The sequence below is a fragment of the Diadema antillarum genome, unplaced genomic scaffold (assembly GCF_040938485.1).
Source record: "Diadema antillarum isolate AM-2024a unplaced genomic scaffold, OU_Dant_1.0 scf00000040, whole genome shotgun sequence".
In the NCBI taxonomy this organism is placed as follows: Eukaryota; Metazoa; Echinodermata; class Echinoidea; order Diadematoida; family Diadematidae; genus Diadema; species Diadema antillarum.
In genome coordinates this window covers 81,051-104,656 of record NW_027270929.1, presented here as the reverse complement: position 1 = coordinate 104,656, position 23,606 = coordinate 81,051, and the positions used below count along the sequence as shown (strand labels likewise).

Here is a 23,606-nt window from a genome sequence, read left to right as displayed (position 1 = left end):
TTTGGACACAACTAGTTTCACCCTCCCCATTTTAAATATCATGACATGTGGAATTGCATGCACTCTGAGATTATACACACATTTCTTCTTCCAGAATGTAAAAGTAGATAGATGGATATATAAATAAATGAATAGATTTTATAAATAAATGAACAAATAGATAAATAAACATTGAAGTTGATTTGAGTCTGTGTTTATTTCATTTCATCACAGGTCACTCACTTCAACCAATTGCTGTTCTTCTGTGAGTCCATGCATTTATTTTTTTTTTTTTTGAAGTGTTCAGTGTTTGACACATCAAGTCCTAATGGATGTTTGCAGCAGAGATGATCATCTTTAATAGTCACTGATCATCAAATTGGCAACTCTGAATTTCATTACATATCTTATATTGGGAAAAAGACTACTTGAAACTGTGGGTAAATTTCAGTTTGAATTATGCCAGAAAGAAATTTACAAATGTTTGCTAATCTGAGAGAGAAACAAGAATTTTCATCTTCTACAATTTGTCATCTAAAATGCTCACTAGCAAAAAACATTATGCTTGCTGTGTGAGGCACAGGGACCATCATCAAAGTGTTTTCATCCACTCTTCCACACCAAATCGCACACACATACACGCACATACACAAACACACACACAAAGATAAACGATTCAGTCAACTCATTGATATGGTGTTCGATTCTATGGACGTTATTGGCCTTTACCGCTTCTGCCAAAGTTTTGATTATTTCCTGTTTTCCAGTTCTGATATTACTACTGTGATGCATTTTTTCTATGGGAGCCAAGGCCAAGAAGAGCTGTGGAAAATGCATTTGTCATTAGCATGAATATGTGTACTAAGATGATGCATGTACAGTTATGTGATAAGTAGTTTATTGCCAGGTATTCTCCTCATTTGGAATGTACACTGTAGGTGAGGTTTTTTTCAGAAATAATCAGGCAATAACTTTGAAGGTCACTAAATAAGTAAACTAGTAATCTGTTATATTCTTTTCAAAGTATATTGGGCAATCATGCAACAAAAACTTGAATGCCACAGTGATTCGGATAACATCTGAAAATTTATTCCACTTAGAATGTTAGATAACTACATATACAACAACAAAAATTATCTCAGATTTCCCATATCATAGGTACACTAGCTAGGTATCAATTTTCACAACTTCGGGTAAAAACTTAAGAACAATAAATATCATCCACATCATAAGTATATCAAATAGAATGTATACCAGTTAATTACAAAGTGCATGATTTAAAAAGAAAAAACAAAAAAACAAATAAATATAAATAGCAACATAGAATACAACAGAGCTGCAGCAGGATGATCATGTGATTGATCACATGAACGGTCATGTGATCAGTCAGTGTAAGATTATAGCACAAATACCAACCACAGATCAGGGAATGACATTAACCTGTCCCGTTATGAGATATATCTTAAAGTCTCTGAAAATACTTGGTTTCAAAATCTAAAGTATAGAACAAGTCATTACATTCACAAATATAAACAGATATTGATCACTGCATCTAATTCTATAATCCTTGACCATGTAAAATAATGATTTTATATTCCTTGAAATTATTACATTTCCTAGCTTTAAAAAAAAGAAACAAAAACAAGCTTTTTAGCCTAAGGTTTTCTTTCTATAACGAATAGAAACTTATATCTCAGTTATACATAATCTAAAAACACTGAAAGTTATAGAGTTTGAAATACTGGAAGTTACGACATTTACATAATTTGTGTGTGAGTGGCACAGCTTCAAGAAACAAATGCTAGAACACGGTTGTGGTACAGACTGGAGTAGGAACTGACGTACAGTGTACAAAATTATCACTCGGCAAAGGTCGAAGTTTAGTCTCTAGCGATGTATTGCATGGAAGTTCTTTATGCTTTTTGTTCTCTCGTTTGTGTGTTTGAAAGAGATTATGATGACACCAGTCACAAATTCGAGAAAATGGTTTGAACTCTTCACAGACTTTGTTGAATACAAGATGCGAGTAACTTTGTGACAACAAGGGAGGGAGAGTGGCATCTCGACAAGGACCTATTTGTCTGTTTTTCTTCTTTTTTTTTGGGGGGGGGGCAGGAAATCAGCATTCAGAACTTGTTGATATGAAGTCAGTGTGAGTTTTAGGGTATCAGATATGTCCTGGGAAGCAATATGAAAGAAAACTAACTTCCGTTGTGTTACTGTCATCATTTGAATAATTAGGATACATTTACAGAAAACTACTAGGAAATTGGGTGAATCAAGTTCACAATTTCTTCTTCGTTCACATACATAATGACATAATGTACATGTTTATCCTTCCATTTTCCCAGTGATATTTTGAAGTCTGTACAGAATCACAGGACTAGCTATTGAAAGTAAACTCCATTTTAATACAGAGTCTTAGAAATGCATGATGTCACACGCTTGTCATTCAAAATAAAAGAAGAGTTGTGACAGTTATGATACTGCTACAATATCTCGATTTAATGCTTATACCAACAACTACCTGAAAAGCTTGATGAAAACTTGAAAAGACTGCACAGTGTACACCCTAACACGCTTGATTCTGAAAAATAAATCTCTTGCACATGTTAAATGCTGTCACCCAAGTTACAGTGTACACGAATGCACACAAATTGTGGAACCAGAGCGAGTGTGTGACAGCTGTTTTGAATCAATATCAATCAAATCATATGCAGTGTCAGACAGTGCCAGAAACCATCCTATTAAAAAGCTTATCTTTATGGATTTATATGTTTCAGGTCGATTATAACTCTTTAATATCATATGGCTGCAGATTTGACAAATTGCATGCTGGTGAAATTTAATTTTCCTCATCTTTTAATTTTCCTCACTTTAATTTTTGTAAGTAACATGTAGGGCCAATAGCTGCACAACTGCTCAGTTTATGATATGGCCAGCAGACAGCGGGTATGTACGAGGATACTTGAATTATGTGCACAATGCAGCCACTTGAACTCTCAGAAACAACTGTCTTGTAAAATCTCTAGATATCACCTCCTCATGCATCCGCCCCCCCCCCCCAAAAAAAAAAAAGAAGAAGAAAAAAAAAGAAGAGAATTAACCCCTTCCAGTTATGACATCAGCATCCAATTTCTGGTGTTATTTAATTACTGTTGAATAGATGGTCCTCTTCAATACGACAACATGAGAATATTGTAACATTTCAAACCCAACAAGTCAATCCTGCAGAACCACTTGTTTGATGACATGATGAATAAAGTATTTCACGATCATCAAATAATGACAAATCTTATTATGTCGGTATTTTAACACTTTGAAGGCTAAAGCTGAATATCTAAGAAACCTTTGAATCATACTTTTTTCTTTACTTTAAAGGATGTGTCATCTAACTTGAAGTTCAATGGCTAGAACAGTCATCTCATTCAGACATTGAGGTTAAAAGTGATAAGACATTTTCTAACATGATTGTTTAACGGTAGATCAGCGGTTGCAATCCTACAAATACATTTGTATAGAGGTTGACAATTTATTTTAAAAAATGTCCTAACACGTCTGCACCCCTCTGAAGTTTGAATATTCTCATGCTTTCAGTCAATACAGTACGGATTCTTAGCACTTTAACAAAACAATTTTTTTCCATTCAATAATTATTGCACTGCCTCTGACAAATTAACCTTTAAAAAAAATCAAAACAAAACAAAATGAAACAAAATCTATCACAGGCCAGAAAAAGGGATGGAGGAATCATTGAAAAAGGTTTCATAATGCAACAAAATGCTAAAAAATGTATACTCCTTTTCAGTTCAGAAGCAAAAGGATTCTACTATATGCAAAGTCTATGGCATAGTGCCTTTCTGCTTCTAAAGCTGTTTGCCATACGTACAATTGTAGTATGTAGCTTTATTGGATAAACCAATTTTCCCCTTTTCTTATCCTCCAACCAACAAAAAATAAAATAACATATGAATACTGCTTTCAATGGAAATTGCAGTGGTAAAGCTACATAACATTTTCCAAACAGGAAGCAGCTTCATTCTCAAATAAAGGAAAAAGTTGAAAAGAAATCACATGGCCTGCTGATTGAAAAAACAAGGAAATAAGTCACTGTGTCAGTTGTACTGGGAATGTCTAATGTGTACTGATAGCAAGTATTTACCACTGAATATTGTATATATGGTGGTTTTTACTAATGAAACACAGATGTGAGAACAACTATACATACCATTGGTATATGGATTTTCAGTTTAGTGGAATGTGGACAAATTGATTGCATCAAAGCTATTTTGGTCAAATCTGCGTAATTCAGTTGGACTACTTTTGCATTTGCAGTGTGCAAGGCGAAATAATTCTGTTGCTTGGGAGCAGGAATGTCAAACAAAAAAAAACCTCCTCTTACTGGATACACTGTACATGAATGTAATAGTTTCAGTAAAATCAGACATAAGAGAACATCAAAGCATTTCAAAGTTTCACAAGTTATCACCAAACAGTAATATCAGCCATATTCTGCAAAGTAGAAGAGGGGTAACGTTATCCCTTTAGACGGTTCTTCCCAGTTTACTACATATAATTCATCACAAAATTTATTGTCTTTAGATGAAATGAAAGAACCAAGTAATAATTTGTAGAAATTATTACAGAGTTGTACCAAGTTGTAACCAAGCAATCACAATCATATTTCTTTTTACTTGTTTGCTTTTGAGTATATATACTGTTTTAAATTAGTTGTAAATAAATTAAATTTACAATACCTTCATGTTAAAATAAATACGAGTGTTGCGAGAACACTAGCATTATCAGCTCATCTAATTTACATGTGTGATACTGACCAATACCACTGCAAGAATACTTATGAAAGTAAAATTCCATGACTTCCTCATGCTTTGAATGATTTCACTGAAACTACAAATGCTGCAGTTTTGTTGGGTTTTTTAATTTACTAATTTTCATCATCAGATCCTAAATATTGGGTAGTGTCTATCATGAATTTATATACATCTTTCAGGCCCCCCTAACAATATTCCCAACAAAAAGAGCCATGCCAATAAACTAATGATCAAAAAGAAGGTAATTAAATCAATTATTTACATAACACCACTGTACTGGGAACATGAATAAACTGCACTGATGAATACCTGATAATCAAAGAAACTTGAGCAATTCAGGCAGAGAACTTCTTTGTGAGTTTTCAACATTGTATAACATCGCAGCATACTGAAATGTAATCGAAATCGTCCTAACATCATCATATGTACATGTACAAGCCAGTGTCGGCACACTCAACATCAACATGTGGCTATTTAAGAAGGAGTGGTCAGACAACATTGTTTTGTCAAGAAAGTGATCAACTTTTTAAAGAGTCTCCTCACTCCTAAAGATCACTAAATCTTTCTTGAGTAAATTTCTCTGTCCAATTCCTGAAAACTAAAAAAAGAAAAGCAATTATCACTTCAGAAAATCCTTAACTTAGGAGTATTGCTTGATTGTCTGCTACAAAAATGAATAAATTGCACAATGACCCAAAAGAAAACATATATATGAAAGTAGATATAATGAAAATATCATATACAACAATCATAACAACTAGAGGGGAAATGAGGAGTTAAACCTATTGGATTAAAAGTACATACAATCTCATAAGAAGATAAATTTCATCTTTACATATTTATCATCAACAAATACAAACAAGCAAAAAAAGGAATGATAACCATCTGGTGAATGAATATCACAATACAATTACATCTAATACATAGCTGAATTTCCATTTCCCTTTCACTGGTTTCAGCCCTGAAGAAAACAGTGTCATGTTATTCAAGTGTCATATTGCCACAGTCGGGTCGACGCGCCATGTTTCCTAAGTATATTGTCACTTTATATGATGAAACCTTCGTGAGAGCTTGAAAGAAGAAATGCTCAATCTTTCTCAAGCATTAGGACTTCTGGCAATTAAAGAATGGTGGTAGATGCATTAAAGACAGGAAAAGCGTTATAAATGCTTCATGTCCATTTGTTCTCAGACAATAAGAACTTTTCATTATTTCGGGGTTTTTTTTGGATACACTGCATTTCCAAAACATTAGAACTGAAAAAAAAAAAAAAAATTATTGAGCCTTTTAAACTTTCAAACACAAAATCTTTGAATGTGTTCTGGAAGTCATTTTACAGTCATCTTGAAAAAAAAAAAAAAAAATATATATATTATTTGGGTTAGTGTAATATGCCTTACAGTTACATGGTCATGATTCAATTTGGGTCGTTTCAGAAGTCCACACCCAGATAAGCAAATGGCAGGAATGGTGGAAAAGTTGTTCCTATGTTATCTTTACTAAGTCTTGTGACATTGCTTATGGTCATTGACCTGCAAAATACCTGAATTAGTCCCGTTTCTGGTATCTTATTTGCCTTTTCTTTTTCTTTTTTCTTTTTTTGTAGGGGAAAACAGCTGAAAGATTTTTTAAAAGAGAAGAAAACCTTGGTCATCACATTGGACATAATGTATTGAAGCGTTTTCCAAGATAAGTTGTTGAAGAACAATCCCTTGCATGTACATGTATATGCCACAGAACACATACATCATGTACAAAGTGCCACCATTTTATTATTTTTTTAATTTCTATTTACTCAACAGATTAGAGAAAGACTAGTAGACTCTTTGTGCCAACATACCAGCATGTGACTATCAGCTGTTAAAATTCCATGCACAAATTAAGAAACGCTCTGAATGTCTACAACACAATTTATTCCCAAAGACACGCCAGCAAAGTCATCAACATTTACTCGTTTTCTTTTTACACACAGAATACAGATATACAATGTTTCTTTTCTGTCATTTGCAAATGCTCAATCAATTATTACTTAATAATGAATAACAACATACATTTGCTGTCCGTCAAAGGAGTATATAGGTAGTATCGATGTATTAAACATTTCATGACGTAGCTATTGAGCATAAGTATGTTTGTACACCTTTAGAGCGGAACAGAATTGAATTAAATAACTCCCATATCCTATCATTCTAGAAAATCATATCTCCCTCATTTTCAAATCTTCGTTCGATTGCACCAAATTCTGCAAACCACTTCACCAATCAACAACTTACTTCTTTACAAATCCTTCTCCTTTTAAGTTTCTTTTTTTTTTTTTGCCAAGAGCCATATGTATGTACATTGTTGTTTATGCTATATAAATACATAATTCAATCAATCTTTTCTACCATAATTATCTATGCTACAAATATCTACAGTCCTAGAAAATACAGGTGATTTTAGACCCTGATTGAAAGTTGACAAAAAACTTTACAATTAAAACTCTTCAGGTAAAGTTTGGGCTCCAGACATTTTCCAGACATTTTGCACACACACATGGATATTACTGTTATCAGACTGCTTCATAAAATTTTAAGAATGTCGAGGTTGATCATCCAAAATGACCGGTCTAAGTTGTGCTCCTAAAACAGACAAAACAAGCTGTAATGCTACAATACATTACTTATAACAGATCAGTCAAAATCCTTCCCTTGTTTTGTTTTGCAATGAAACAAAGCTGATGTACACTTTGTAATTAAAGAGTGACATCAACTTGATCTACAGTAATGTACTTGATGGACAATGAACTGACATCAATGTGGGGTTAAAAGTAGGCCCCTCTCCCGTTTCTTTCCTAAAATGTCTCTCTTCGATAAAATGACCACTGCATTCAAAATGAGATAGTGCTCCACGGGTTAGATTTGAGTATTGATATTTATTTTTGTGTGCATACATGTTTCCTTTCTTCTCCACTTGTCTCGCTGTAGATATCCATCATTTCATCTCTTTTGGAGTGAGAGAGACCAAAATCATTATTATCACTTTCATGTTATCTGAGGTGTGGAACATTTTCTGATTTCACATGACAATGCAACAATGTTACTCTCCATTGACTGTAAGAAGAGTTGAGGTTTTGACCTCAGTAGTGTATTGACAATGGGGACTATTAAGACCGCTTTCCAGCACTCAAAAACAAACCAAACTGATCCAGACTATTAGTGCGTACTGTTCCCATACTATGCCAGATTGGGAGAGTTTGAGCGCTCTGTGGAGATAGCATACCTCATGAGTTACTACAGAACTTTCGCTACATGACGGGAAGACGATACGACACGGAAGCAATCAGCCGTGACTTTCCCCACACTTGGACTCCCATCCCCATTTCTAAGCACCTTCACGTGGACGCAGCCGTAGCAACAAGATCACTGATTGGCTGACTGCTCAATCGTGCCCGACGTCAGGACCAGACACTATTTTGGTCGAGAACTGCTCTCGTTTTCCCCAGGAAGGGAGGGTTTTTGGATTTGAGCATGTGCAGAAGCAAATTTTGCACACGGCACGCTCAACTAGTGGCCACGTAGTGCTTGCAAAAGTTCCCTACTTTTGGACTCGAGTCAGAGGGGTTACATGTTTTGTAGAAACAGGGCTATGCACCTGGAGTGCTTATGCTACCTACAGGTGTTCCAGACAAAGAGAATCGACTCTTTGTATCATGGCATAGTGCTTGTTATGCGCATTCTTCTCATGCCAAATTCTGGTACAGTTATGGTACGCTTTACTAGCACATAAGAAAGTGGTCCACTTTTGGCTCGGTATGGTATGGTATAGTATACTTTGGAAGCGGTCGAGCACTCATCTGGCATGGGCATGGTACAGTACAATACGCAACAGGAGAGCACTCGAACACACCCTAAAACCTGAAAATTTAAATGTAAATCTGACACTACTTCTCATGTTGTTGGCACCATAACCTTTGACCTCAATCCTCCGAGGGCCCCTTTCCTTTTGGTGGTTACCATGATAAATTGTAAGTGTCATACGGGCTCAATGAAATAGATCTGTGGACTGTGCCTCATAACGTCCATGATCAATTCAGAGTTTGCGATATTCAGTGCATCTGACTCACTGATGGCGGTAGCAATTCTGTAGCGAGAGCCTTTTTTAGTCCATAAAGGAGGGGGGGGGTGATGCAGTTAGAAGAAAAGAAACAATGATATATATACATATATCATATAATGGAGTGGAGGGAACAGAAGTCATGTTAACAAGTTCCAGATCACGCTGTCTCCTGGTATGGTGTTGAAAAATTAATGCCTTCTTGGAAAATCATTTCCATTCCTCGACATATCAAAGGCATATTATACCATTAACCCTATGATACGATTTTAAAATCCAAATCAAATTGTTACAGTCGTGACCGTCACTCATAGGCAATCTCACCTGCCACTACAGCATGCACACTTGTGCGATGTATTGAAGCATTGATTTGATAACAATCTGGTCGGGTGTACCCATGTCTTTACTTTAATGGCTCAGATGGACACCATTAAACTGTATATATTAGAGATGAATCGAGGATGAAGCCTTCCAGTGCCACCGATATTTTGTTATTGATATTTCAGAGCTGCAGTTCTGAGGGAGTTTTACCTGGGAGTTTTGACTAGTCAGGGTGAGGGATCTTCACAACTTGAGGCCTAATGAATGACCTTACTGACTGGACACATTGTCTTCTGATATCAGATGAGATTACTGTGAGGCAACATGGCATTCGCAACCAAGAAAATCTGTGCAAATCCTTCAGCCCGGGTAAAATTGCACACGCTTTTTTATTAGGGCGTTCAACCAGCCGAAACCAGTGTGTGATGTTCTGAATGGTCTCTGTTTTTAATAGAGAATCCAACCCCACCCCCATTCCCCTAGCTTGGGTCACAGCCACAATCTTTCATCACATATCTTGTGGAACTAACATCCCTTCGTTTAGTTTAAATATGTTCGTTGTTCTTTTAATTTCATCGATTCGATTTGATTACTCGTACGAAGGCAACTGAGAATCTGCCAGTCAGTGTACACATTGCATACATCTACAAGAAAGGAGGTGTCATCTTCATGGGACTTATAAATGTGACCCGCCACAACAAAAGGATCCGAAAGTCGCTGACGGCTGAGCCCAGAAAATCAAGTTTGAAGTCAGATCAGATCAAAATCGGTCAAAACCACTGAATTTCTATTGTCGGCATAATGTTGCAGTCTAATGTTTCGTCTATCATCTGATGAAATTTTGAAGCTGAATGATCAAAGGAAAGGCAAGAAACTATAACGTTTTTCTGGGCCATGATTTTCTGACTTTCAATGAAACAGAAACGTGTCTGAAGATTTGAATTTAGCGCCGCAGATAGACTCCACCCCTAGCAACGAGTGATCTTATTGGTCAATGCATGGCATACTGGTTACTGATTGGTCGTGCGTAGACCACTGGTGCTAAGAATGAATGAACATCGCAAGGGTTGCTATGAGGTGAAAACTGTCTTACCTCCCCTTGATCACAATTGCGTCAGAAAGAAAACTTTGAAGGCGCTTTTCTCGAAACGCTGATTTCCTAGACCACTCAACATGGTCTCATAAAATCATCAATATCTCCGCAACTGAGTACTTTTATAAGTCATGTTACATGAAATTTAAGCAGAAGAATAAGGGAATGAGGTCATGTCATTTTCAGAAAATCAACCTCCCTCGACTTTCGGATCCTTTTGTTGTAGAGGGTCACAAATCATCTCAATACAATACCATCATACTCTTCCTACTTCAAATGCTCAACACAAACTATACTACTATAGTAACTAGGTGTACACATGAAGTCCATTATAAAAGACACACAAATACAGTACCAATAGTGCAGTCCATGTCGTTTTAAACTACAATTCAGAAGAAATATTCTCTACATAAGATAACATGTCCATTGTCCAGAGTCAACGTCCTCAAGCTATGAAAGTCTATTGGCATGTTGTATTACTGACTGTACAATTCTAGCTTTTGAATAGTAAATGCAATATTCATATTTGTATATGTACATGTACGGCATCAACACTGAGTTTATTCATCAAACACTGATGGAAACCAACAATGAAAGAGAACACAAGAGGAACAACTGAAAGCAAAAATACAACAACAACAACAACAAAAAAACACACACACACACACAAAACAAAAATCAAAAACAAACATGTCCCACAGCTGTTGTTACCAAACAGCCATCATTCTCTCTGCTCCGGCCTTCTCTCTCACCCTCTCTTTCCACTAGTATTTATAGATATAATGTATTTATATATATATGTATGTATATAGGTTAGTACAATGTACAACTTTCAGCATTACGGAACCGTCACATCAAAACCTCGACGAAGAACAAGATAGATATTAAACAAGGATATAAATAATCACTGGATCGAGTAGCTGAATGGAGTACAGTCAAGCATTTCTTGTATTCCATATTCAAAACAGGACAACAGATCTGACCTCGTACGCACAAGAAAATGTAAATAAACTATCTACAAGCTCCTTTTTTAGCCATTCACAGACACTTTCCAGCTACTTTGGATAGTGGGAAGGAATATTGGACTGGGACAGATGAAACTTCATTTAAGGAGAAATAAAGAATAATACTCAAATAGGCATTAAAAGGGGAGGGGGGAGATAGATGAATATATATATAACAAAAAAAAAAAAAAAAAACGCACATAGTTTGTGGATGCTATCATCCTGGGTGGGGGTAACACAAATGACAGTAAAATGTTCAAGAAGTCTATGGATATTGATTCCACTCAACAGCTCTAATCTAATCCTTGCACTAGCAGAAGTCAACCTCTAATTTGCAAACAAGCACACAGAGCACATTTACGCAAGCCACATTCTGCGCCCACAACACACTGCAACGGGCAGCTGTTTGCCAACGTCTAATTCCCGACCCAAGTATTGCAGGGTCAATCTAAATAACTTTCTCCTATTTCCGTCCATCCATCCAGACAATAACCAGGAACCAAGCTGGAAAAAAAAAAATATCACCAAGCACTGGTAATTTGTTTTTGATAATTCTCTTCTCTTATTTTCTTTTTGAGGTTCCCTTACAAAGCAAACATTTCCATCCCTGCTTTCCGTGTTCAATGTTCATACACCGCAGAAGATTTCTTTCCCTAAACAGATACTGCTGCAAAAATTCCGCAGCTCAGTCGCAATCTTTCCTGGTGGACAGCTTTTCCTCATCCAATTTCACTTATTTATTTTTTTTCGGGTAAACATCTGCACAACTGCAAAGCTTCGGTCCGGTGACCCTCCTCCATACAAGATTGAACATTGAAGGTACTGTAAACCTAGTACGTCTCACGTGGGTGTCCTACTTCACATTCGTTACTATGATTATGACTACGATAGTAATAAGCACAGCACAGCATATGACTATCATGATCTTTTTCTGTTGGTCAGCATTGTGAGCGAGCGGGCATTGGACAGGGAGAACGTGACGGGTACAGGCAGTCCGATACAAGCAAGCAAGCAGACACGCGCACACGAGAAAACACACAAGCACGATTCCACGGGAGAGACAGAGAGAGAGAGAGAATGGTTTAGAAAACCAGTGTGCATTGTCATGACGTGGGAGAGAATAAAACGGGAGAGAACGCAAGATTGGAAAAAAATAATTAGTACTGGTGAGATGCAATGTTATGAGAGCTGTCATTCATACATGTATGGTATGTCAAAAAGAATGTAGTCATGGTAGGCATTTAGATTAATAATAAAAAAAAGAAGAGCAGAAGAAAACATATTATCATGGATTTACATGAGAGATTACTTTGATATTAAGCTATATGTTAATTACTACTGAGATTAGTTTTTATGCTGCCAATTACTGTGTGCAACATGGGGAAAAAAATGAAATCAAAAAAAAAAAAAACCTAGGAAGAAAAAGATATGATTATTTGAGCAATATTGATTTGCAACGTGAAATGAGATGCCATCTTTGCTCATAAGCCGATGAATACACAGAATTCTTTGCCATAACTTACATGACATTTGTTGAAATCAAGTTTTCAACCGCATGTGAAAAAAACAAAAACAAAAAACAGAAGGAGGAAAGACAGTCAATTGGGGCACAACCCAGAAAAGCTGGGTATATAGCTGAACTAAAAAAGATCAAATAGGTGAAGTTCTGAGCAATATATGGTGGGCTAAGTGGAATAACACAGCTTTTACCACCAAGCAGATCATCAAGACACACCTATGAGTGTCTGCAGTGTGCAGCATGGCTCATCATTTAAAAAAGAAAAAAGAAAAAAGATGTTTCAAGGTGATATAAAGAGAATAATACAATCTTGCTGCACGTTTTTCTCAAAGGAAAAAAAAACAAATAAAAACAGCAAAATGTAAAAAAAGGACCTCAATATTGCATGACCTATGGTGCCATCTTGGATGTTTTCAGCGCTTTGTGTATCCATGATTTTCATTGTTTGCTATGTCTATGTCTACTTATTATTCATTACGAAATACAAATTGTTTGTTTGCATTTATCATACGTAGCATAGAAGAGCTCTTTACATGAAATGAATTTGGTTCAGATGAAAACGCTTTTTATAACACAATCAGCATAGTAAGATAGACCAATGGCAAAACCCTCCTGCATTAGATTAATATTTAACCCATTAAAGACTAGACTCGAGTACACTCGGGCAGGTATCTATGGGAAATGCATGTTATAGAAAAATCAGCTGATTCTCAATGGGTTAAAGGTGCACTGCCTGGCTCAAGCCAAGATAGGACTCATACAAGAGGCAGCATGAATGGAACTGATTTCTGTGTCTAGTAAACACACGGCCAGGACAGACAGCAGCGCACAACTACCCTGCAAGGTCACTACACTAATCGAGATGATTTTCGGTGCGAGAGGGATAGAAGAGATCATCGCATTCCACGAACGATGCGAGCTGTGATGGGAGTGGTGAAATGTGGCACACAAAATGATAACCAAGACATTGTGTGTTTGGACACATGAAATGAGTCTGTCTACGTGTCAACCATTATGGGGGGAGGAAATAGCTGTGATTGATAATGAATGCCACGCATGATCATCACAGTAAAAATGCATGTCACTGATTCGTCCCAAATTGATTACAGAAATCCTTCATGCAAGAGGTATAGATGATATACCAAGGTAAACCCTGATATCTTGTCCCATCCAGTCAGGTCCACTTCCGTGGGACTCTCTTTTTTCTCATTCTCTTGCTCTTTTCTTGGTTGCAAGCATGCTTTGGACAGTTAACCAGAAAGTATTCAACCGGTATACTAGTATCCGTTGGTCTGTGCAATTGCTGTGCACTGGTCTCTGGAACTGCGATATCCACACTACATCGTACTGAATGCAATACACATGTGTGTTTGCGACTCATATCTACACACCAACAGCTCTTGTCCATATGCATCTAAAGCATACATGTACCAAACATACACAGACAGCTGGTGTACTTTAAAGATTTATTCTGTGAAAAAGTTCTTCGATGCTTTGACACAATATCTGCTACCTCCATTTCAGCAAATCTGCATGAATAAACCGTGCAGCTATGTAATGGTGCAGGTCACTGTTCACTAAGCTCTTTGATCGTAACAAGCTCAACTTTGTGTGTCTTGGAAATAAATTACTGTATACAGAAACAGGTGAGAGTGACCGAGTGTTATTTGCTGTTTTTCGGTTACTGTCACAGAAATCAAATAACTCTGTTCAGAAATAAAGAGATCTGTAAAGTTGGATCTGTAAAGAAGTGTAAAGTATCTTTGGGCACAATAACAAGGAATAGTTGCTAAGTCAGGATAACAGAGAGTATTGGCAGAGGCCTGTTCTGTGGCTGCTTGAGACGCCAGTGCACAGAGGGTTGCTCTCCAGATTTTTTTTTTTTTGCCCAATCTCAGCAATCCATCTCAACATTTACACAACACCCAGTTATTCCTAAACTTGCAGAAGCATCTGATCTACACTTCAGATATTTTGCATATGGAACGAAGACAGAAAAACAATTGAGTCATATGCAAGATTCAAATTTGACTTTACACAAACTAGTATTGGTACCTTACACTATCCAGATTTTATACAATCTAATAGGCACTCCCATACCCTATTCAAGCTACTGCAAAGAATCAATTGCTATACAGCGAATGTTTCTGCTCGTTATACCTCAAAAAAAGAAGATAAAGCAGAAAAGAAGGAGAAACAGAAGATGAGAACAAAAAGAAAGAATGATGTGTCATATGTGTTACAACTGATAATAGAGAGAAAAGAAAAGGTCACTGGAAATACCAGAAACATAGCATCTATGCCTTCTCATTTGCTAATGACATAGATAAGTCACCATCTTGTCTATGCCGATTTCTGAATCACGTTGATGGAAATATTTGGTATTACTTAACATTTTTGTTTGTTTGTTTGTTTGTTTTCTTTCATTTTTCAATTCAACACCTGCTGTTTACGGGACTGTGCCACCACTATAGAACAGTGATGCATGCCCATTCAAGTTCAATAGAATAACATCTGGTATTAAACAGGTTTTACCATTGCTGAAAGTGTTGTAATGAGGATTTGGGAGTGGAAAAAAAAACACTCAAAATTTATGGTATGATAGGAACCTATTCAGAGAAACCTGAAAACAAAATATCAAAGGAAATGTAACAAGAAATCACGAAAAATGCCCCATAATGCTTATGTCAGCAAAATCCAATGTTGCAACTAATTTGATTGCATATCCCTATGACAAAACAAATCATATCAGATACATGAAGAAAAAAAGAAGAAGATGAAATTAAACTACTTGTTGATCATAACTTTTCCAAACCAAACTGCACTTGAAAATCTACAACTCTTTGTATAGAGATAATTCAAATAAAAAAAATAAAATAAAAGCAAAAATACTTTGAGCTAATGGGAAACACGGGGTGATGCAAACCGGGAAGGGGTTGATGAGGAAAAGAAAAAGTGTGTGTATGTGTTGGGGAGTGTTGTGTGTGGGTGTGAACAGTGAGTGGCATTACACCAGATCTACAAAATAATAAAAAATCCTCATAAAGGTGGCAGCTGGTTTGTTTGCAAAGAGTCAATGGGATCTTGAGAAATGATACTAGTATCAGTATGGTCTTGCAGAAACTAATCTGATAGAGAATATCTCAGCATTATTCCAATGATCATTACACAACAGATAATCTGGGTAATTTCACAAACATCTTCGTCTTCATTTTCTTTCACATTTACGTCCCTTCTTCCTGTAACCCACCACGAATCTTGCTTAAGTATTGTATCGAGGCTTTCAAATTTGAAGCATTCCACTTTTGATGCCAAACAGAAGTTGACATAGCGCAGTAGTTTGTGGTGACTTGCAAACAAGAGCTGCCATCCTTATGCGGTTGAGGAACTGACAGAAGAAAATTTCCCACAATACTCGGCGTGGGAAGAGGTCACTTACCCGTCTGGCTTTGCTTTGGTACTTGACAGCTTTTTTTGTGTCCATCTTGGCGGTCTCCACATAGTCCACCGACTGCTCTACGTTGTACTCAATTCTGTCGATCATCTCTCCCTGTTAGGCACAGATTAGGAAACGATATCAGGAGGAAAAAAAAGACGAGAAAAAGATACTCAATTATTGCAAAACTGGCATTTCTTATGCTCAATGTATGTGAACCCTATCACCATAATGATGAGTTTCTGTTTTCATTCTTTCTTTCCGTTTCTTTTATCCTGAAGACACAGCGTCTACGGTCAAGGCACTGTCCAAGGCTGGTTGACCCAAATCAAAGCCGATGTGGACAATGCGGTCGGCTCCAGTCGGGCCAAGTTTGCCACCTGGGGAGTGGCACCTCCACCCCTGGAATGAGCTGACACCACCTCAGGAGAGCCACTGGCTCCCTCTCAGCGGCGCTCTGTTAGGGATGTCTGCCCAAGACTGACAAGGACCACGGATAGCAATGCCTCAAACCAAAGTGTAAAATGCATGTGACTAGTCAGAATATTTTATAATGACGTCTACTATCATTATAATTATCTATGAAATCTTTGCAATTGCAACTGTGTAATTATTCTATCACAGTCTCTCCTTTTATTGAGTGCATAAGGACATATATACCATGTGTTATGCCATATATTTTCATTCTTTCTCTTTATTCTTTAATTCTGAAGAGACAGAATTGTTTTGCCGAATAAATTTTTGAATGATTTTGCCGAATAAATGATCATAATTAATAACAATATAATGGTTGTTCATTTTCACTTTGATTCAATAATGGCCTTGATGGTGCAAACATGACCAAATTGTCGAAACATGAAATGAAAGACGTGTACATGGAACAGACCAAAACTGAAAATGCACTTTGATAGGAGCATCACTGTGTAAACCTCACCTTTACAGAGGGATTTTGTAAAATTTCCTTTTGATAATAAAGACTTCATCTGAAGGGTTTTTTCTCCCCCTAAAAAATGAAAAAACTACACAGGCCTATATCTTGTTTTTTCCACCATTTTTCATTCCTCTTCTTCCTCCTTCACTCCTGTACCTGGCTCTCCACCAGCATGGCCATGTCCATGAACATGTCGTGCAGCTCTCGGATGCTGGTCTCCAGCTTGATGATGTCGTTGTGCCGCGCCTCGATGTCCCGCAGCGTCTGCTTTGCCTGCTGAGTGTCCATGATGATCTGAGAGGAGCGGTGGAGAGGGAAGGGGGAATGTGGTTCAATGAAAGAGGGTCTCAATTCATATCCTCCATTTATACCTCTCCAGCCCCAAGTTTGAGCCTTCTTTGAACTGCCTAATAAGAGTCAATCCAAAACATGTGCTGGATCGCCTATATGTTCATTGAAGAATTCACCTTAACTATTTATGATGCACATTCACTGACTGCCCCTTAGATCAACCATGCATGCAAGTGTACTTCAATGACACATGCGATTCACACAGCATACCACAGGGTATTACACAACGTAGTTCTGTATTATCAAGCATTACCCACATTCTGACACTACTAAAAGTCACATCTCAAACCACCTCGCACATTAAGGCATTTACAATACACATGAAATGGCCAATCAAGCCTCTGTATAACTATAACTCCTATTGGTGGGTTAAAGATCTATACGTCAGATCAGATTTTCATTGCCGGTTTGACTCAGCAGGAAAGTAGCCTGAACTAATCAAAATGCTGAAAGAACTTGCAGTCAGTCCGCAGCGTGTGCGATAATGAGGCATAAACGACAATTTTATTCAGAATCACGTTTACGCAGTTTGTGCCCTTGAGACTGACGAGACTTCGCGATACTTTGCGAGAGTTTTTGCAGAGGTCGCAACAACAGCTTTCATAGCTTTCGCAGTGCACTGTTTGACCCAGGGTGGTTAGTTAAGTTATAGAGCTGATTATGCTCATTAATTTGATACCTAATTTCTCTATTTTTGATGTCAATATAGTAGTCCATTTTAGCATCAAAGTAAACGATTATTTTGCCAATGTTCAAGAAGCTTTTAGATCATAGTTTGATGTTTTGCTAGTTCCTGACTGGTATTGAAAATAGATCTCCGTAATTTCTTCGATTTCACAATCGTGAAACTTGAGCGAGTATGATCAATTAAAAAAGGAAGAGGGGCACCATTTTTAAGGTTGTGAATTTTCCTGTTGAAAACAAGGCAAGTTATGTTTTCTTCTGGAATTGGGGTAGTGAATGAACACGCGTGGAATGTGTTGTTGATACCCAGACAATGGTCGTGGACAATGGCCAGGATTGGAATGTTTCATGAGGAATTCCACTATCGCAGCTAGTCTTTGTTCATTCTGAAATGTGGTGTGTGCAAGCACATGGAAACATGTGCTTACTTCTTTCATGTGCATGCATTTCACCCTGTGTCAAGAATTCAGACTAGCAGTGCTCGGGGCAATCCACATGAATAATTGATTAAGCATTCATGTGCCTTGCAGCAGAGCTCGGGACAGGTGGCAGCCAGGTCCATTGTTCAGGGTCATTGTAAGTGCACACTCACATACACATCATTGGTTCCTGTGTAAAGTTCAAGTTTTGTATAGAGAGTGAAAATTCGATCACAATCTGGAACCTAACATTTAAAACTCACAGCATTGAGTCAGCAGCCAATGGATACTACGCAATGCGACACGCCGCGTCTTGCGACAGATTTCGACCAATCACAGACCCGGAATTCCGGTGCGAATGCGAGGATAATCTTTTTAAACTCGACGCTAGACATGTCTCTGAATTTTGCTAGTTCCTGACCCGTATTGAAATGAAGATGGGAAAACGTGCCCTTATTGTGATACTATATACATTAGCGGACATAGTCTTCACCATATTTTAGAGGGGCATGAAAGATTTCAGGTTAGTTTTTTGGCGTCAAACGTGAAGGAATATTTTTGAATGCAATACCGAACTTCGAGAGGGATTTTGATATTCTATATTCTTCTTTTCCGTTTATTTTGATCATGAGCATATTTGCTTATGTTTTCTCTTTCAGTCGATACTAAAAGTGTCGAAAACTGACGAGAAATACTCGTTCTACACGGATTTATTCATGACCATGTATCTGCTCATTACGTATGCAAGCACCGCTCAGCCGTGCATACGACTTGAATAAATATGTGCGTTTTCGCTCGCGCTGCGGACTGACTGCTTGCATATATATACAAAACAATGTTACATTTAAACGAAAGAACTGGATATAAACTCAGCTGAAGCAACATAATTGGCTTCATTGGGTGAGTGAGGAGCCCATGGAAGGAACAGCCCTTATATTGTGTGGAGTCTGTGCACACTAGATCTTGTCCAGCACACGAAAGACGACTTGGAATCCTGCGAATGGCCTGGTCCCACGTGTGCAACAAATGCAGTTGAAGCGGAGGCCTCCTGTCTTGTCGTATGCAGGTCCCTCCACTCATTCCTAGATGGTCTCTACACAATATCACTCCATAAGAGTGCTGTTCCTTCTGCAGGATCCTCATTCGGCTAAGGAAGCCAACTGATAATTGGTAAAAAGCATCCCTTCATGGGAGTTTATTTCCAGTTCATTCATTCCAACTATATGTGACCCTGCACCTCAAAACAAACAAAAAGTCGCCAGACATGATTTTTTATTTAAGACCATATTCTGAGAGAGCAGACTTTAAGCTTTAAAATGATGTATAACTCAAATCAAATGGACTCTCCTAACCTATCTAAATATTGGAAAGAAACCACAAACTCAGGAAAAGTGTGAACTGAGAAAAGAGGCTCTGAAGTACAGTGTCTATTCAAGCGCTTAATCTTTACCAAACCGTGCTGGCTGTGCGATGAATGGGACAAAAAACAGGAAATAAACCACCAGAGTAACAACAATGAAGAGATTATCAAATTAAACTGAAATTAAGCATGCCTCATTAACACATGCTGTCCATAATTAATGCCAAATTTCAAAGCAGTAGCGCCATCCTTTCAAAAGTTATTAGAGTTGAAAGTGAAGAGTGTGGACAAGGTTTTTTTCAGAAATGAAAATGGGATTCCAAAGACACACCTAATCACACTATTCTACCAAAAATGTTCGAGATAAACTGCTAAAAAACACACTTTCCTGCCCGTTTTACGATATAAAATTTTAGCATAATGTAAAAGAAGACCCGCTCTTTCGGAAAATATGAAAAAGTCAAGTTCGGCTAGATTGATCCATTTCACTTATTTTCAGTCCTCACGCAAAATCAGTGTGTGCGACTTTTTGTTCGTTTTGAGGTGCACGGTCACATATATCGTTGTCTACTTCAACTGGATGAACGACGAGAGCCTACATCAGCTTGACTTGCGTACGTATACAAAATCCACAAAACTTTTCTTTCTCCTCATCACAGTCCCACAAGATCCTGCATTTCCTCCTAATGCTATGTTTACACCAAGTTTCTGGTTGCCATGGCAGCTCTGTTTGCCCAAAATGTAGTGGGGTAGGTGGGATATTCTCATCCCCCCCCAACTGTATTCTAGTCTTGCTCATTCCAGTTCTCCATTCAATGAACATGTAGATATCAGAAGTCATTTATGATCCCTCACAGCATTTGATCAGACCCCCCCCCCCCCCGACATTGTCTAACATTCATCCCATTTTGTCCATGGTGGACTTGATCCCGATTGCTGTGGCTGCCAGGAACATGGTGTAAATGCAGCAATTATCAAGACAAGCAGTGCTCCAGTCTTCTTGCTTCCCATACTTACCCCTGATGTGAAAATGGCTGGGTTTCCACTCTCTAACATATCCTCCAATTCATCATCTGTGGTCGATTTTCCGGCTGGGAGGAAAAAAGAGTTTAAAAAAAATACAAGCATAAACAAAGTTTACTTCTAATCTGTCATAGGTGTGAGGTGGGTCGAAAAGAAGGCAAAGTGTGTCCACTAACAGCACGTCCCATGGACACTCCAAAAAAAAAAATCTAGCACACATTGAGCATACGTGTAGATGGATTAGAAGTACAAGTTGGTATGAAATTAATTGTATAGCAAGGAACTGGAACAAAGTTTGTGAAGCAGCACTCCATATCAACACCCAATGCAGAAAAGAACAACCTATCCACTAACAGCCAAGGTTATATCTAGTTTCCAGTGATCACCTCATAAACCACTACATGTGTATCTGATACCGTGCTATCCCAATACTGTAAAAGCAGAAACTTTTATAATGGCGTGGACATTTTTGTGCATTTTGCGCGACATGAAACTAGCGCAAAAAAAAAAAAAAAAAAAAAAAATACGCACATACTTTCTTGGCTTGTTATACAGGTATGTAATACTACTTCATATTTTGATTCCACAGAATGAAATCAAGAGAAACTCATCTAACTAGGCCGAGCGCCAAAAAACAAACAAACAATAATAATAACTTGCGTAAAAACTTTACCGTAAATCTCTACCTGTACATCTCTGCCAGAGCTTGTTCAACTTAGCTTACAGAATTTTCAAGTGTCTTCAAGTGTGTGCCGATATTCTTAAGGTCCCTGCAAAATATTGCATTACCTAGCCAGTAATACCCTTGAAGGTGGTTCACGCCTACCATACAACATTTTATGTTCCTACCCCATGCAATATTTTCCACTTTTCTTCTACAGGCCAGACAAATATCACAGAACTGCGATTCACAAAAACAAATTAAAAATTCAGGCACGTTATTCATAAATGAAATGACATATTATTATTAATTTTTTCTTCATCTTTAATAGTTCAAAAGAAAAAGGAGACACATTTTCATTGATGTAGATTGATCCGACATGGCAGCAAAATCTGCCATTACTGCAGTGTTCTATGAACGTACACGTTTGGCAGAAATGTGTGATGGCTACCAGCTCGCGCCCACTGCAATATATATCATGCATTCAGCATACACTGTACACATGCACAGCACAACTGGAACACCGCAGTTAATGGAGGGTGTTCTGCGAGGTCGGGTTGGTCTATTGACTGATTATGTGACGCGCTATGTGTATTTTTGGCATGGGCAGCGCCATTACTGCGGTGTCTCATCCGACCCCCCCTCCCACTCCCCCACCCCTCTCCCTACATTAGCACGCGCACGGAATGAAAAACTGATGCATGGTTGCTTTAGCCAATGGGCGTCTCGTACTGAGTGCGCGAATGCTTGCTTAGTGCGCGAACCTTTGTTACAAGTGCGCGATAAACATGTTGCCCGTGGGGGTAGGCTGGGACATCGCAAAATGAGCTAATGGCTGCGCCCAGTGCCACAATTGTCTGCTGCTCTCAACGAACCCGAATAGGTCTATAACTTTCATATTGTATGTCGAATGCCAGGTGGATTGTGGGTAACTCACTGATCTCAAGCTGCCTCTGAATGCGCCCCTTGCACCTCTCTCTGTAGTCGGTCTGCGTGCTGTTGTAATCTGTCATCACCTCCACGAACTTGCGCGATAATGTTGAGTGCTACACATACATACACAAAAAACAACAATAGGGGGAGACAAGGCCATGATTAAAGAAATGTACAGATGAATAACGCCAAAAGGCAGCAAGTCCTTGAATTAAAACTACCACAGTGATTTATGCTTGTTTAATTTGTACTTGATCTCAGAGGTATGTACACTGTGATTGCATTTTACAATGACTGAAATTAATTTCTTCTTAAATATACAGCACCAATGGGACTCATATAAACTGCAGTTCCCTCTCTCTCTCTTTCTCCATTTGCTTCTAATACCATACAACAATACCTCAGTATTCCAACTTAATGCATTTGTAAAAATTTGCATATATTTATCAAATCCTGTCACTTCATGTCTCTTCCAAAGTAAATATTTGAATCTACTTTTACACTACAGGACCCAATATTTTCTCCAAGGAGACAATGTACCAACAAGCAGTCCTTTTCGTTGGACTCCTTGGTTCAATCTTTATTTGTCTTTTGTCATGTATCAACTCAATGAAATGTTACTTCCTAAAAGTTAGTTGTATGCTTTTTCATATTGTTTGGTCGTCTTGCGTTTGTATAAATTAAACAACGTCCTAGAATTTCAGTATCAATCTCAATCATACTTTACTATAATTTGGCTGTATGTCATGCATGATTGTGTGTATTTATGCAGAACAGCATAAATAAAGAAATTACAAATAAAATGAAAATAAAAACTGGACAAGAATGCAAGGAGAGAGGTCAATCTAAACAATTTAGACTGGGGTACTGTAGTATGGTGGCCAAACAGACAAGCTTGTACATTGGCAAATCTCTGTACCTTAAAATTTTAAAACTGAAGTCATAGTATTAAGTTCCACTCTATA

At 37.7% G+C, this 23,606-nt stretch overlaps 1 protein-coding gene across 3 annotated transcripts in view; it reads right to left on the bottom strand.

The window, feature by feature from the left end:
* The window catches only part of LOC139711637 (syntaxin-like), a 95,631-nt gene that overhangs the window by 19,892 nt on the left and 52,133 nt on the right, over nucleotides 1–23,606 (bottom strand). For 2 of the 3 annotated variants that reach the window (XM_071623513.1, XM_071623500.1), the window contains exons 6-9: nucleotides 22,646–22,754; nucleotides 21,042–21,115; nucleotides 17,367–17,504; nucleotides 16,283–16,393 (exon numbers count right to left, since the gene is read on the bottom strand). In XM_071623513.1, the coding sequence (XP_071479614.1) occupies nucleotides 16,283–16,393; nucleotides 17,367–17,504; nucleotides 21,042–21,115; nucleotides 22,646–22,754 (432 nt within the window). Of the gene's footprint in view, nucleotides 1–11,664; nucleotides 12,256–16,282; nucleotides 16,394–17,366; nucleotides 17,505–21,041; nucleotides 21,116–22,645; nucleotides 22,755–23,606 lie in introns of those variants that run through there. The other variant, XM_071623507.1, reaches the window with a different exon arrangement.